General features: G+C 50.8%; 8 protein-coding genes across 8 annotated transcripts; 5 read left to right on the top strand and 3 right to left on the bottom strand.

The window, feature by feature from the left end:
• Window positions 1-1,414: 1,414 nt before the first annotated feature.
• K489DRAFT_374948 (uncharacterized protein) lies at window positions 1,415-2,272 on the top strand. The gene is made up of 2 exons (XM_033603571.1): window positions 1,415-1,745; window positions 1,802-2,272. Exons 1-2 carry the CDS (start codon window positions 1,432-1,434, stop codon window positions 1,908-1,910), a joined length of 423 nt encoding a protein of 140 aa, XP_033463904.1. The 5' UTR covers window positions 1,415-1,431; the 3' UTR covers window positions 1,911-2,272.
• Window positions 2,273-2,406: 134 nt separating this feature from the next.
• On the top strand, window positions 2,407-4,026 carry K489DRAFT_427324 (uncharacterized protein). Its single transcript, XM_033608296.1, has 2 exons — window positions 2,407-2,643; window positions 2,695-4,026. The coding sequence occupies exons 1-2, from the start codon at window positions 2,459-2,461 to the stop codon at window positions 3,788-3,790; spliced, it is 1,281 nt and encodes a 426-aa protein (XP_033463903.1). The 5' UTR covers window positions 2,407-2,458; the 3' UTR covers window positions 3,791-4,026.
• Window positions 4,027-4,043: 17 nt separating this feature from the next.
• On the bottom strand, window positions 4,044-6,146 carry K489DRAFT_366096 (kinase-like protein; the record flags this gene model as incomplete). Its single annotated transcript, XM_033602739.1, has 3 exons — window positions 4,044-5,117; window positions 5,167-6,082; window positions 6,136-6,146. 3 exons carry the CDS (start codon window positions 6,144-6,146, stop codon window positions 4,044-4,046), a joined length of 2,001 nt encoding a protein of 666 aa, XP_033463902.1.
• A 1,481-nt stretch (window positions 6,147-7,627) lies between these two features.
• Window positions 7,628-8,389, bottom strand: K489DRAFT_366094 (uncharacterized protein; the record flags this gene model as incomplete). Its single annotated transcript, XM_033602738.1, has 1 exon — window positions 7,628-8,389. The coding sequence occupies one exon, from the start codon at window positions 8,387-8,389 to the stop codon at window positions 7,628-7,630; it is 762 nt and encodes a 253-aa protein (XP_033463901.1).
• Window positions 8,390-8,951: 562 nt separating this feature from the next.
• On the top strand, window positions 8,952-9,583 carry K489DRAFT_405635 (uncharacterized protein; the record flags this gene model as incomplete). Its single annotated transcript, XM_033607168.1, has 2 exons — window positions 8,952-9,284; window positions 9,368-9,583. The coding sequence occupies 2 exons, from the start codon at window positions 8,952-8,954 to the stop codon at window positions 9,581-9,583; spliced, it is 549 nt and encodes a 182-aa protein (XP_033463900.1).
• On the bottom strand, window positions 9,122-10,266 carry K489DRAFT_374944 (uncharacterized protein). Its single transcript, XM_033603570.1, has 2 exons — window positions 9,368-10,266; window positions 9,122-9,311 (listed from the first exon to the last, which is right to left on the bottom strand). Exon 1 carries the CDS (start codon window positions 10,252-10,254, stop codon window positions 9,607-9,609), a length of 648 nt encoding a protein of 215 aa, XP_033463899.1. The 5' UTR covers window positions 10,255-10,266; the 3' UTR covers window positions 9,122-9,311; window positions 9,368-9,606.
• Window positions 10,267-12,673: 2,407 nt separating this feature from the next.
• Window positions 12,674-13,266, top strand: K489DRAFT_405633 (uncharacterized protein; the record flags this gene model as incomplete). Its single annotated transcript, XM_033607167.1, has 3 exons — window positions 12,674-12,748; window positions 12,795-12,866; window positions 12,916-13,266. 3 exons carry the CDS (start codon window positions 12,674-12,676, stop codon window positions 13,264-13,266), a joined length of 498 nt encoding a protein of 165 aa, XP_033463898.1.
• A 160-nt stretch (window positions 13,267-13,426) lies between these two features.
• K489DRAFT_405632 (uncharacterized protein) lies at window positions 13,427-14,002 on the top strand (the record flags this gene model as incomplete). Its single annotated transcript, XM_033607166.1, has 1 exon — window positions 13,427-14,002. One exon carries the CDS (start codon window positions 13,427-13,429, stop codon window positions 14,000-14,002), a length of 576 nt encoding a protein of 191 aa, XP_033463897.1.
• Window positions 14,003-14,358: the final 356 nt, after the last annotated feature.

The raw sequence follows: 14,358 nt of genomic DNA, 5'->3' as shown, positions 1-14,358 counted from the left end.
AGAATCTAGCTTCAATATACCTTGGAGAAGGGCCTCTTCTTCTATTAGGCTGAGCTTCATGTTCTGTGGTATATAATCTTCTCGTGAAGGGGTTCCTTGAAGTCTACGATGAAGTGTTGTTTTAGAGACATTGAATGCTTTCGCTGCAGCACTCATGGAACTGATTTCGCCTGATCTAATAGCCGATATAGCAAGCAATATGCTTCCTTCATTTGGACTTGATTGCACGCGTTTCGGTGGTGCCATCGCGTGTTGAAGTTGACGTGTCGATATCCTCAGAAGTCGCGTTCCGCGCCCCCGTGTGTTCCGCGCTCACGTGGCCCGCGTTAGTTGCAAGCGGATGACTACTACGGAACGTTTGACCTCGACTGCCTCGCTGTACGGTGTACTGAATCAACTTCGTCTGTACAATGTTGACGTTTCCTACAATGACACCCATGTAACTTGACAATCCCGGACAATAGCACTTAGGACACGTGAATTAGGTCTTTCCAGCGCCGACCGTTAGGGTAAAGTAATTCCTTTTACATTTGTCTCCCTACGCCTACTAGAGACTCGCGTAAGTAGACTTCCGTCGAGTCTTGGTGTCGAGTTCGCGCTTGTACGAGGTTCTGTGTACGACCTAGTAACATTACTAGCTTGGGATGCATTGATGAGTGAACCAGTCCGCAGCTCTACCGCCTGGTCGCGCTACATGGCGCAATAGGAAATGCATCTACCAGTTCGCCCTCTCGCACTAGTGCTCCTTGTACAGAAAGTACATATTTTTGTGTTTCACTGTTTACGTCTCACCGTTCTATCTCCACGCGGGACACTACAAGTTATTGTATTACTAGCAAGCTCTCGAAGTCATCTGTCCGTAAGGACTTCAATCAAGTTGCAAACAAGGTCTGCACGCTTGTGCCTCCGAACCTGTCATTCTTTTACTAACTTTCTCTTCGCAATTTAGATGTGCCAAGATGTGTTCGCACTCTTCCAATGTCGCCAAATTCATGAAGAGCGAGGCCAAGATCCACTTCGAAAGAAGCATATCGTTCGATGCCAAGCAGCAATAGACGAAGAGAGGATGTGCCTACCACACCAGAGACAAGATGCGCACATTGTTCAGGAGGATTTGCCAGATGAAGACTGTCCGGAGTGCAAGGGAGAGACGCCCCCAGAATCACCTTGAGCATCACAATACAATTGAGGAGACAAGACAATGAAAACTCAACTCAACTGCACTCTTCTAGTCGTAATTAAGATATACATGTGATTTGCCTTTGCGACTCGAACCGAACCTACGTGCTCATTCAGTATGACCCTAAAAGTCCATGTATGCAAGTAGAGAATAGGTGTGGTGCCTCAGGCAGGGAGGGTTGAAACCTGATTATAAGTTTCTGGCCCACCACCGCGGCTTGAATTATCATTCTCTAACAAACCCCGATAACAATGGACGTCGCCCAATCAAGTACGGAGCCCCTCCGGGTTTGCATTCGCATCCCGCTGAAATACATTCCTGGCGAACATTTCAGACGACCGGATCGACTCGGTCAACTATTTTGCAAGTCTCATCTCCGCCGCCCTTTATGTACGAAAGAAGGACATGATTACATACACATTCCACCAAACTTCGACGGCGAAGGAGACGTGAAGTGTTGGTTCATCTTGGATTTCAACGTATCAGGGCCCATTGATAGTAGGGAGTTACTGGAGCAAGTACGCCACGAATGTTACCAAGGGTGCCTTCTCGACGATGGCCAATTGTACGTAAATCAGGCCACAACTCCCTGACCTTCTGGCTGATGAGAGGCCCTTCTAGAGTATTCGAACCGTATTCTAAATCAAAGGAGGGACCAATTTTCGCCTACGTACGGATTTTTGCCTGGGGTGGACTGGAGGGAGAGAATTCGACAACGTGCAAGACTTAGCCAGACCTGCCTTCCTTGCACTCTGAGATGCATCTTGCCCTCGTCCCCAAACTTCGTCTTCCTTCTCATTTCCGAACTACCTCGTAGCTTCTCCGGCCGCGGGGTGCATTGGACAAACGCGGTGAAGCAAGAAAATAAAAGGTCGAACGGTTTGGATTAGAGAGCGGTCCGACAAAGTGATGTTATCAGGCTGAATGGCGTTCGTTTTGCGCTCGATTGCTAACCAGAGAGATACACTACTCCGCAATATGAAGGTGATTGTAGCCATCAACAGTTCTATAGCATACCTATCGCGATGACCCGAATATGGTGCAGGCTGACCTCGCACTTGACGCCTGGCCAGCCTCAGGCAAAGATCTGACCCCGATAGAAGGGCGTCTCCCCACGTAGGGCTCGCCTGGTCGTCGGGTGTACACTACAGTACTCTGTATCAAATGCTACTGTATACTGTATATACCTATGCGTAATGTCGTTCGTCGTCCCTGCAACAATAGCACTCATCTGGCCTACGGCGTGTAATATATTGTTCTCTCCACATACACGGCAAAATGGCCTTACACCAGGAAGAACTGATCAACTTGACCGCTACTGAAGCACTTGCTATTAGTGAAGATGAGGTTGTCCGCCTCCTCGAACGCAATGTTAGTCCACACGGCGGATTCGTCCTCTCGGGCATCTCGGGCATAGAATCAATGTCGAAGGAATCTCGCGATGCTTTAGCCAAAAAATTCAGGTCTGTGTATCAATCGCAAGATTGGGTATATAGATCGCTAATACATTGCAGATCTGCAGCTACCAGAATCCCCTTCGCTTCGATGTATTCTATGGATTCCGCAAAATTGCACAGCCGGCTGGTCCAGATAGCAGATGCACAAGTCAACAATCACTCAACATATCAGTGTAAACAAGTTCTACTGGATTCGCCGGAGACTACCCCCCCGCCAGAACTGCCATATACACGGTCTGAGGAAGAATGCCGTCGAACGCTATACAGGCGCGGTGGTCGGCCCATGCGGTCGCTACACCGGAGATCCTGCCTTGTTCCCTTCGCAGAAGCGTCGTCGATGTCAATGCAATTGAATCGCTGGACGGATTTCCGCCAAGCACAATGGGACCATCGCGGCAGCCGCGAGGAGTCTATTGCGGTATTCCGAGAACGTGAGAAAGAGAAGTGGGAGCAGCATGGATATTTGGAGATGACACGCGACGCAAGTTTCGAGCACAACATATTGAAGGAATGGCGTCCGGCCTCCACACGCCACCGCTGCCTTTCCAGGTGGTCTGAGGAGGTACAGCGCAGCTCTGAAATGTGGGATTTGGGCCGAGAGGTGGAGCTGCAAGAAGACCCTCGACAACAAAGCTCTTCCGCAGATTGGCGTGAATATTTGGCTTATGAGCAGGACCATCTAGAAAAGCTCTGCAACGATGTCGCGGGCTCCGCCCAGCGCCTGCAAGTTCAGATGAAGCTACTACAAGATCAACTTCACTCGCGTACAACACAGTCATCACAGAACGATTCTGTACGGCTCATCTACGAAACGGCCGAAGAGCTCATTCGGCGGGCCACGCAAAATATGTCAGCGCAGCAAGATTGGAGTCGTCAACTATGCCTTGTGGAATGCATTGTGCAAGAGGCACGCCAAGACCTTATACCACCTCGGGTAGAATACTCATCTGCGCACTCGCATCCTACTGCCCGCACAGATAATACATTAGCTCCAACAAAGCTACCCCGAAAGCGCCGCCGCGACGACCATGTTGGAGCTCAATCATGCGCACCCCCTGGCAAGAAGACTCGTGTACGCGCACAGCCTTCGAGCCTTGGCCTACGCCGTAGCTGCCGATTAAAGGAGAAGAGGAACGTGAGCTCAAAACAGTAGCTGATTGATCCGTGTGTAAAATTTACGACAGAGCGACGGGCATTACAGCGAAAGTATACTTGGCCTCTAATCATGCATTATATTCAATGTACATTGTTTTGGCGCGAGTGCCGTGCGATTCCGTGCGTCCTCGAGTACCATGTTCTTTGAGGCGATAAGTGCAATTGGTGGTGAGCGACAACTTATCTAATTAGATACAAAAGAGAAAAGCCGCTTCATATATCCCAGGTTTGAGTTTGACCTTTCCTCTCCATCATTCTTGCGACCTCATCCGCTTGCGGCCTGCTGGTAGAAGGCGTTTGTCGGCTTCGACTTCGCTTGTTGTATTGAACAATGTTGCTGAGGCCTCAGTACTCATGCGAGGACTCGCCTCTTCAGCTTTTCGCTTTTCCAAATCCGCAAGCTCATCAAGGAGGCGCTCCTTAAGCAAACTAGACTTCTCCCACGGACTATGAGGTCTAGGGCTCGGGCTCTGTGGCGCTCGCGGGGTGCTCGCCTGAGAAGGATTGCTAGCAAACGATGATTCATCTGTAATCGACTGAGGGTGATCGCTGGCAATCCATGATTCCGGGGCTCCCTCTATGGTTGACTGGAGTCTCACAAGGGCATCCTTGGGCTGTATATCGTCGGACAGTACAGTGTTCGGTAGGAGTCGAAAGGTGCCCGCTTCGGAGTCAAAGTCGGTAGTAACAACATCCTCAGCCGAGGTTCGAAGTGTCTTGTTTGGGAGTTCGAATAGCTTCTTGGATTCCTTCGCAAGATAATCGGCTGTCGACCGCTCTTCTTGGTCTATTATGAGCATGTTGTCGAGCACGAAGAAGATGACATCATCGCGAGGTTGCTCTTGAAGGAACTCGATAAGGGCAGCGCACCAGGCTTGCGGAGTTTCCATGTAATTGGCACGACGCATAGGCCAGGGGTATATGATCTCAGCTATCAAAACACCCGTACTCCAGATGTCAACACGATGGTTGTACTTGCGGTGCTCTTCTGGCAAGAATACCTCAGGCGCACTGCCCACGAGATTGCCGCAATAGCTTGTCAACACCTCGGCTGCCTTCGCCAAACCGAAGTCGATGAGTTTGACGCTCATGTGGTCGGGCCCGTGGTATGTGACCATGACATTGTCTCCCTTGATGTCTCGATGGGCGACGGGGGGTTCGCAAGCATCTAGATATTCAAGCGCCAAGCATAATTGATGCAGGACGTGTACGACCTCCCTGGTTGTTTGCGGTGGATCAGTGCTGAGAGGCTTCCCGTGAACCCATTCCATCACTAGAGTGGGCTTCGGGTATTCGAAAAAATTCTTGTACTTGACAATGTTGGGCTGTGGGAAGGTCAGATCGATAAGAGAAGTACCGAGCTATTTCACTTACATGATCGAGACCTTGTAGAATCCGGACCTCGTCGCGAAGTACGGCCAGTTTGTGTTCATCCACGAACGGCCTTTTCTCTGCATGCTCTTCATTGGTAGAAGAGTTCCAGACGTAGGTTACTACCCCGAAGATCCCTCTCCCAGCGACCGACCGAAAGATCACTCCGGGCCCTTGGGCTGGAGAAACTTGACCAGTGGCAGGCTGTGTCGTACTTGCGGATCCTATATCGAGTTGACCGAAAAGAGAGCTCGGTTCGGCATGCCTCTCCCGAAAGATGTTGACCCGGGCGCGCCAATCGGGATGATCGCGGTCTTGATTATAGGGCAAGTGAACCCGAAACGCCATGTTCGGTGCAAGGTAAAGTATGGGGTCTCGCTGCGCAGGATCTCTTATCTTATTTAAGATCGGAGGCCCGGTCAGCAGCCATGGTTTTCCCCCCTTCCTGAAGCCTTTTAGGTTTGATTGGTCGTTCGGGTAAATTACTCTCGTGCCAAATCTTGAGCCAAGATCCTGAACGAAGGGTATACCGCGTTCGTTAAAATTGAACACAGCGTGCATGGTGCTAATACCTTTGCCAGTGATCAACAGGTCGGCGGACAGGCTTCGGCCCATGATCACTCCACGTGCATTCTTGGCACCATGGCTGAATCTAAGCACAAAGGAATCGGTGTTTTCGACAGTAGCCACATCGTCAGGAGGTGCAGTTGAGGCACGATCGTCTCTGGACGACCTGTTCTCTGCTGATAACTCCAGCATTCGATTCAATCGCGGTTGGAAGCGCAGTCTGTTCTCAGGTAGCTGCACGGCAGATGTGGCTCCACTTGAAATTGGAACCAGAATGAGAATGACATCTCCATCTCGGCATAGATCTTGAAAGGACATGATGGGTGGGCTGCTTGACAAAGTAGAAGACCTGCTAGAAGACAATGAGTCAAAAACATATAGCAATGGTAATGTCTGATTTCTTACCTTCCGGACATTGCGTCTCTTCTTTCTTCTGCGATAGACACTGTGGCGAAGGGAGAAGCTGGAGATTGCTTGACTCGTGTCTCGAGACTGTGCGTTGAGTGCGGAGAAAAGAGTTGATGTGTATCGAGGGGCCTTCCTTCATCAAGTGCCTTTTATACGCTCGGGGCGAAGAAATTCCTATTTCGAGAAGCGCCTTTCAAGAGTATCCCGAAGATAGAAGAGCGTGTTCTCGAAAGGCGCCTTGCCCCGAGCAGTGCTGTGATGGACATGCAGGATTTCATAACCACTATACATGAGCACAGACGCTAGGACATGACGGCGTCGGCATCACGATCACTTTGGGACTTAGCGTCTCCATCTTGCAGGACAATATGAAACATCACCGTGGTTGCTGCCGCCGATATGTTGCAGGATCGCGTGGCTCTGCTGTTGGATGAATGGTCAACCTTTTAGCGAATTGGGGAGGAGTTATGTATCGGTGCTCAAAGTCCCTGACTGAGGCATTCGCGGAATATAAAGTATGGCTGTGGTTTCATTTCGACCCATTGCATTATTCACTCTTTTATTGTCATTATGACTTCTGATCAGCTCCTCAACCACTGGCCGGCGGCAGCGGGCCTCGATCCTGCGGTTCTCAACACAAGAATCGGAACAATACTCGTCGTGAGGCGCGAAACGGAATGCTGCATTACAATCATTGGAGCCAAGCATTTCGTCAATCTCGTCTTCGCACCTCCAAAAGGAACGGACCCCGTGTCCCAATTGACCTTAAACTGCAACTTTACCAGCGAATTTGGCCTGAAGCTCGAGTTCTCTGAATCTCACAGGCCCGAGTCTATCGGGAGACTTCTCAAAACTATCCACGATCTAAATCTAGACCATTGGACTTTCAGTCCGTCTGAACCGCAATTATGGTTCAGGCGGGCTTGCGTGTGGACGTAAGTTTATTGATGTCGATCTCCTTGAATCTTGACCTAATATTGACGCAGGTACACAATCCTTGCCGAAGTCCTGTCAAGAGGCGAAGGGAATGATTTGGTTTGCCCAGGCAACGATGATGATGGTCCGTTGGAAGTTGCCTGCTTTCACCTTCTTCAACAGCGATCACCGGAGGATTCTGCTCACAATCATTGAGGTCTTCTCCCTTCGAATAGGCAGTCGAAGATGGGATTCGATTGGGATCCCCGGTAACGAACGGGTCGGATGAGAGGTTTGCCAGGTGTTTTGCAGCATGATCGAAGCAACGCAGCACGTCTTTTCATGAAGAGCCTGGTAGACTACCGGGAGGAACATGTAGTTCACACGGTTGCTGCAAAGAGTGGACCGTCTAGATACACTAGGATGTCTATCTGTTTGAGGCAGGCTTCATTGTGTCCGCGTGAGTCATCAAACAAAGTTCATTTGATCCCAAAAATCGTTCACGTGGCTCGATCCCACGTTTTACTCATGACTGAATCGAATAAGTTAACAAACATGAACTTGTATGACTGAGTCAGAAACGGGACGTCCAAGACTGTAGTACCTGAGCCAGATCATCGGCGGTCTCGGGCGAGTAGAGATGGTAGATGTGCGATCTGAATGCATCCCATGTGTATTGCTCCACGAGTACGGTCGTCCTCCGGCCAAGGTGTTTCTTGCAATGATCGATAAGTAAATCCCGGCGATTGAATGGCTCACGGCATTTGACAGGGCAAGGCCATCCCGGTGTTTCATGCACCGCTTCGTGGCGCTTGCACGGGTCTGATCTGTTGAATCCCATTTTGCAATACCGGCAGAACCATTTTGGTGCGTCGTGCGTATTTTCGTGGCGCGTACATGTGCTCTTCTGTTTGAACCCCTGTCTGCAACGCCGGCATCTGAAGGGGAATGCCAAATCTGTCTGACCACTAGATCGTGCTGTCGCTGGCTGAGACCGTCTTCCTCCGTGACCATTTTTCTGTCCAGTTGGATTGCCAAATGCAGATCTCCGGACATGTCTTTTCAGTTCGTTATGCAGCTGCTCCGCGGCGTCGAGGGACCAAGAATTGACCCAGGTGGGAACGAAGGCCTGGATGGTGCTGTTGGTAACATTGGCAGCGACTGTGGTTGTGTTTGAGTGCGCTGCAGGGTATGTGGTAGGCTGTACCGTAGGAAGGCCGTGCCAGTAAGGGCCACCGAGATCATAGTTGTTGCTGATATCATAATCGTTGCCAGCGGGATAGGAAAATGGGATGTTCCCATCGAAGGTATGGTCTCTTGCGGAGTCGTCGCTCATCTTGCCACGACTTGCAAGGTAAGTGTGGAGCAGAAGGAAAGAAACACAAAGAAAACGAACACACAGGAAAACAACGAAGAGTCAATAAAAGCACCAGGACGCACATGAAACTCTGTCCAACGCGGAGGGACCACTTTCCCCAATCGAGGTGCATTTCAATCATTCCGCCCGGAGTCATGAAAGTCTAGCCTTGGTGTCTCTACAGGAAAGTGATCAACGTGTTAATCAAGGCCTAGAACCAGGGTGTCCTCACTGCGGGAACTTCGTAGACACGTGCGAGAGATTTCGCGATTGCGAAGGGTGATCAGTTCACATTGACTATCCACCGAAGACTGATCACGAGCATTCCGAAGATGATACGCCAATCTGTTATCAATGTCCATATCCATCACATTCCGAAACGCGGGAGGAGTGGAAGTAACCTATGACGAAAAACAAACGATTCGGCGCAGCATGACAATCGTGATCGCAGAGGAGTATCCTCAGGAGATCAGCTAGACGCAATTTATCGCAATTCTTTCTGGATCCGAACGCGTTAGAACCCTGCCTGGAGTGTCTCATCATGGGCGGCCTGCGAGCACTAACGCAACTCACGTTCATTGCCGGTGAGCTGAAGAAGGGCTCAGCGCGCCTCGGGCCGAGCCCGGTGCCGCCCCACCCGCTGAATCGAGTGGTACCTTCCAAGGTTGACATCAACCCCGCCATATGGACAGCAAAACGACACCTCCGCGGCCTCTTTCAGACGCTCACCTTCGCGAGATTAGGAAGTTTACCAGCGTTCGGTTCCATCATTCGCGATTCGACAAGAATTGCCATCCCCAGAGAGCACGCGACGAATACACGAATGATGGCTCCTCACAACTTCTCATTCAACGAAACGACGGACGAAGAGACAGTAAGCCGCGGCGAAGCACTTATGAAGGCATGTTCTCTCATTCTGTCTGTCGCAGAAGAGAATTTTGACCAAGTTTTTTTCAGAAATACGAAAATCAAATTTTTGGGTATAAAGCTTACAAATACGCCACGATGAATTATACTGCGGACAAGCCAGCTGTTTTCCAAGTGCCGGGATTCACGCTGTTCGAGAACTTCGAAACAGGTGCACATATGAAAGTGCAACCGGGCGAGAGTGTGAAGTTCACCCCGGGCCTGTACATATGCGTGAGCCTTGTACAGTCTCCCGAAAAAGCTTAGCACGGTTCAGCTTGCCCCCAATGTCAAGGCCCAGCTTCGAACGGTTGTTCCAACTGAAAAGGGTCCTCATCTTCGAACTTCGAACCAGTCCAGAACACAACCGGGAAGGGATGGATTGGAAAGTATGTAAAATCTCCTGGTGGTGTCAATCCTTGTTCCAGCAGTGGCGTTCGGGCTGGGCTGAGACATGTCATTGGGGATGCACACAGCGTCTGCACGCGAGCGCGGTCCCATTGTACAGGCGCGCGCATAGGACCTGACGATCTTGAATCCGGCTGCGCTGTGTCCGACTCCGGCTCGTCCTGTGGCATCAGATTTGGACTTGGCGTTACGGAAACACGAAGGGGAGAGTCCATCCATCGAGACTCTCCATGCGAAGTTTCTGATGTGGCTGTGAGGGCGGCTTCTGGGGACTCGACTGTAAAGGGTATAAAGACAGGTGTACGAAGATTTATGGTCGCTACTTTCTGGTTGAAGGCCTCCGCCTCGCGATCCCGATATAATTTACTGAACGACTTTATCCAGCAAAAAACAGTCTCATCTTTGAGATTTTTTGCCTCTGTGTCGATGGCTCTGATGTTTGGTTGCGTAATAGTGCGTAGCTCTGTAGGTCGAAGGACTCCGAAGCGGCCTAGAGCTCCAAATTGACGGTCCTTCATAAACTCTATCATAACGTTCCCAGCGGTAATAGTCCTCTTGAGCCTGCTATCGTAGTGAAGCTGTGTAATCTTAGCAAATGCCTTCAGATTCGGGCGCTTTCCCGAGATGAAGGTTGCGTATTGAAGGGCAAGTTGCCACATCGCGACTACCCCGACCAAACTTTCCTCGACCCCATCATCCGTGGACCTGCTGCTATCATTATCCTTTTTAAATAGCATGGCATGGCGTCCGGGATTGTAAGCATTTGCTTCTCTCATGTACTTGTGGAATGTCTCTTCAGCCTTGTAGTTTGCGCAGAAGGTTTTCACGGCTGCGAAACCCTTGTGTAGCTTTGTAAGTTTCTCGAAAATAACTTCATCGTCTGTGTCTTTGGAGGACGTCGATGACAGGGATGAGGGCGGCGTTCGAGAAGGACTGGACGCTGAAGAAGTTGTAGAAGAGGGACTGGATACGAGGGAGAGGCTTGGCGCTGTCGCGGAGGTCAATGCCAGAGGAGACGGCGTCGTTGAAGCGGTTGCGTTCGTTTGTGTGAGACCGGGGCTTGTCGGTTGAGAAGAGGTTGTTGAAGAGCGGAGAATTTCGACACATGGGGAGGAGGTAGATGCGAAAGATTGATTGTCTACTGGAGGCGACAGTGATGATGAACGCGCAGATGTACTCGATATGGGAGTAGAATACGTCGTTAAAAAAGGTGTTATCGCGGGAGAGGAAGTCCCCGTCAAAGATGTGTCTAATGCAGAACAAGAGTCCGTCGTCGAACAGGGAGTTATGACCGGAGTCGGTGGTGCGCATGGGGCCGTCGTCGAACAGATTATGATCGGAGTCGGTGGTGCGCATGGGGCTGTCGTCGAACAGGTTGTAATCAGAGTCGGTGGTGCGCATGGGGCCGTCGTCGAACAGGTTGTGATCGGAGTCGGTGGTGCGCATGGGGCCGCCGTCGTACAGGGAGTTGTGATCGGAGTCGGTGGTGCGTATGGGGCCGTCGATGGAGTGGATTCCGAGACATCGTTCAAGGTCGAACGTGCTAACAATCGCGGACCGGCGCAAAGCTTCTTCGTGGATTGCGGTGTAGACTCAGCGGATTTTCTCTTGTTGTGACGTTGATTCTGTTCGGTAAAACAGAGCCTGTGCAATTTCTCGATGAGGTCTCTATGGGGAAGGATGGCTCTGTTCGAAAGTGCACAAATTTGTTCCAACTTTAGGCGCAGCTCTGTAGCGTTTGATGTTGAGGGCATGTTGAAGTGTGCTTCAAGTGAGTGAAGTGTGATCGAGGGTAAAATGCCGTGTTTAAAACACGTCCTCGAGATGCCAAGTGCGACTAAGCCGAAAAGAGGGAGCAGCGACGCAGAATACTCACTTTTTGCGTCGCTGCCTCCCATTTTTGGCTTAGAGGCAAACGGTGGCGGCGGCTAGGAGTTGATCAGCCCGTGATGAGAAACACCAATATGCGGACATGTAGGTTACCATGCATCATCTAGCAGAGTTCACTTATACAATATCCCTCAGAGCAATATGGGTCTACAGCAGTGTCTGATATCTTGACTTCTAGTGCGGGTCGTTCCATAGGCATACAAAGTATACAAGCAGGGCTGTTGGAACAAGACTTGTCGCTAAGTGTCTCGAGGATAAGGGCTGTTGGGGTGCAACACGATACAGGAGTTAGGGGTGCTGGCAGCGCAGCATGCACCCCATTCTATGACCACATGATCGCCGACTCCCGAATAACTATATTAAGGCTATCGCCACCCATGTGTACCACCGTGAATGGAGAGCATAGTTTCAAATACTTATTTCGGTCAGTCTCCTTTACTGCCATGGATCGACAGCACTGACTCGAGTGGCAGATACGATGTGCAAGCGATTGCAAGTTACGTGGACCTGCGGGCACACAGCTACCAAGACATTAATGTGCCACAAATTCCCGTCGGATGTCTGTGATCTAGTCATGGTCAATCTATCTTCGACCTGCCCAGACCAAATGCGGCATAAGAATGGTGCAGGCGACTCATTTCGCGGACTGGACAAAACCGCACCTGTCTTCACCGACGAGGAGCGCGTGTTGCGCCTGGCCGGGAGCGTGTGGTATAAGATCGAGGGAGGATGGAGTACAGATCCCAATGTCTGAGGTTCTCGAGGGTGTGGCGTGATCATCACTGATTGACTCGTCGGTCCACTTGTTGTGAAGGAGGCTGGGAGCTGGTGTTTTAGCCCCCGTTAGTGGCTTTGCCTAGTGCGAATGGATGCATGGTCCGCTAGCGTTGGCGCATCATTTTCACAGGCTTTTCATCACATTATCTGCCATTTCTTAGCTTCATGTGGGGGTGAAAGCTTCCATCCAGTCACGATGAAGTGTGCCAGTCTTGACTCGCGGACACGTCAGCTTGTTTCTCAACGTACACAATCTTGACCGCACTTTGGGAAAGAACCAAGATGGAGACCATCCTAAGCGCGCCACAGGCTCGCGCGGAGTGTGGCTACACTAAGAAGCAGTGGCAATACTTTCTGGTAAGCAGCTGTCACCTCCGTACTGGAGCTGGCTGACATGCAGCAGGGTATCACACGTACATTGATTATAAACATACTCGGCGGCGACGGGGAAACGACAGGAAGCGATCGATTCAAAGTAAGCTACCTTTTCTCGTCGCATATGTTCTTACTGATAGTCTGGGGAGGCCGAGGCGAGAGAGCTTGGGCGCGACATCCGCGCCACCGGGAAGATAGTATCTACTTGGAAAGAGGTCGAGCCACGATGGGACACTATCGCATATAATTCCGTATCGCGGGAGCTGTATGAACAACGTCTGGATCCGATCCCGATTAACGTATTTGAATGGCGCATGCGTACTGCTTTTGGTTACCAGAAACGAAAGGAGCAGCAAAAGCAAATCGATGCTGCTGCTGGGGCTGGAACTGCATCGACCACCTCGCCTGCAGGCTCGGCCCCTGCCCACTCGGGGGTTCAACTTCCGCCGATCTGGGACGTATTGCAGGAACATTATGAGAACGAATCAGAAGACAGATAGCTTGCAAGGATATGTGCGGCATCAACCATTATACTAGTGAGAGAATCTTGTGTAAATTCCATGTGATACGTTCTATACAATCTCTCAATACACAATTGGACCTGCAAACAATGTCACGTAAGAGCACAGCGACATCTGGATCAGCTTCGGAAAAAAAGCAATGAGCCTCGCCGACTTCAAAAGACAACGGACCTACGAAATTGCGAAACTCTCCGACGAGCATATCTCACAGTCCACGCATAAGGAGGCCATCAAAGAAGCAAGAGAGAGCAGGAATGTCATAACGAAAGAGCTTCGCCGATGCAAGAAAGATCTGGGTCTGGCCCGAGCTATCCCGCACATTCACCCCCAGCAGACTGTACGGGCCATGCGATGCTCGGTAGCTTCAGCCAAGATAGCACACCTCAAGATTCAGCTGCGGACCAATCGTCGGGAGATTGAATCTGCGACCATTGCAAGAGAGGGAGAAATCGCACGCCAATGGAGAGAAATGAAAGATCTCAACGAACAGCATTTCGAGATGCGCTCACACATCGGCGCCGCCGACAGTATGGCTTTCCCGTTTGCTTCCAAGCCTCGCGGGAGAATCGACCGCGAAGAAGAACGATTTTGGAAGAGGGTCATCATGAGTTCGGTGCCCATGGACGATCAGGATCCTGTCATGCACGGCAATGCGGTCTTCGCTCGCGTTGGAAAGGTCGTCGGAAAGTTCATCGACAGACTGAGCCGAGGATAGTGACGGGTGTGGGAATGCGATGCATGGAATCTCTTGGGTCTGAGGCTCGATGCAGTGATGCCGCGACTTGCGGTGGTCTGGGACGAGGCAGTGGATACCGTTCGCGTGGCTTGTATAGAAGCTAGAACTCGGAGCCTACTCGCGAGGTCCCTGAATGCCTGTTGCTGCTGAGCTCGTCGCTTTTCTTCTTCCTCTTGGCTCTGCTTTTGTAGAGAAGTCGTAGCAAGTTGCCGAGCCTCAGATGTTCGTGGATCATCGAGTCTCATGTCGAAGTTGACCGTTGATAAAAGTTTCCTCAGGTCTTCGTCTGGATTTGAAAACACTCTCGAGGTCGGGTCATCTAGTTGCCCCTGCAA

The sequence above is a fragment of the Dissoconium aciculare genome, assembly GCF_010015565.1.
Source record: "Dissoconium aciculare CBS 342.82 unplaced genomic scaffold K489scaffold_1, whole genome shotgun sequence".
Lineage (NCBI taxonomy): Eukaryota > Fungi > Ascomycota > Dothideomycetes > Mycosphaerellales > Dissoconiaceae > Dissoconium > Dissoconium aciculare.
This window is presented reverse-complemented; position numbering and strand designations above follow the sequence as displayed.

Excerpts from the sequence above, each read along its gene's own strand:
- K489DRAFT_427324 (XM_033608296.1), top strand. The coding sequence starts at position 2,459 with ATGGCCTTACACCAGGAAGAACTGATCAACTTGACCGCTACTGAAGCA. Across the intron at positions 2,644-2,694 it reads GCTTTAGCCAAAAAATTCAG|ATCTGCAGCTACCAGAATCC; the intron begins GTCTGTGTATCA and ends AATACATTGCAG.
- K489DRAFT_374944 (XM_033603570.1), bottom strand. The coding sequence starts at position 10,254 with ATGATAGAGTTTATGAAGGACCGTCAATTTGGAGCTCTAGGCCGCTTC.
- K489DRAFT_374948 (XM_033603571.1), top strand. The coding sequence starts at position 1,432 with ATGGACGTCGCCCAATCAAGTACGGAGCCCCTCCGGGTTTGCATTCGC. Across the intron at positions 1,746-1,801 it reads CTTCTCGACGATGGCCAATT|AGTATTCGAACCGTATTCTA; the intron begins GTACGTAAATCA and ends AGGCCCTTCTAG.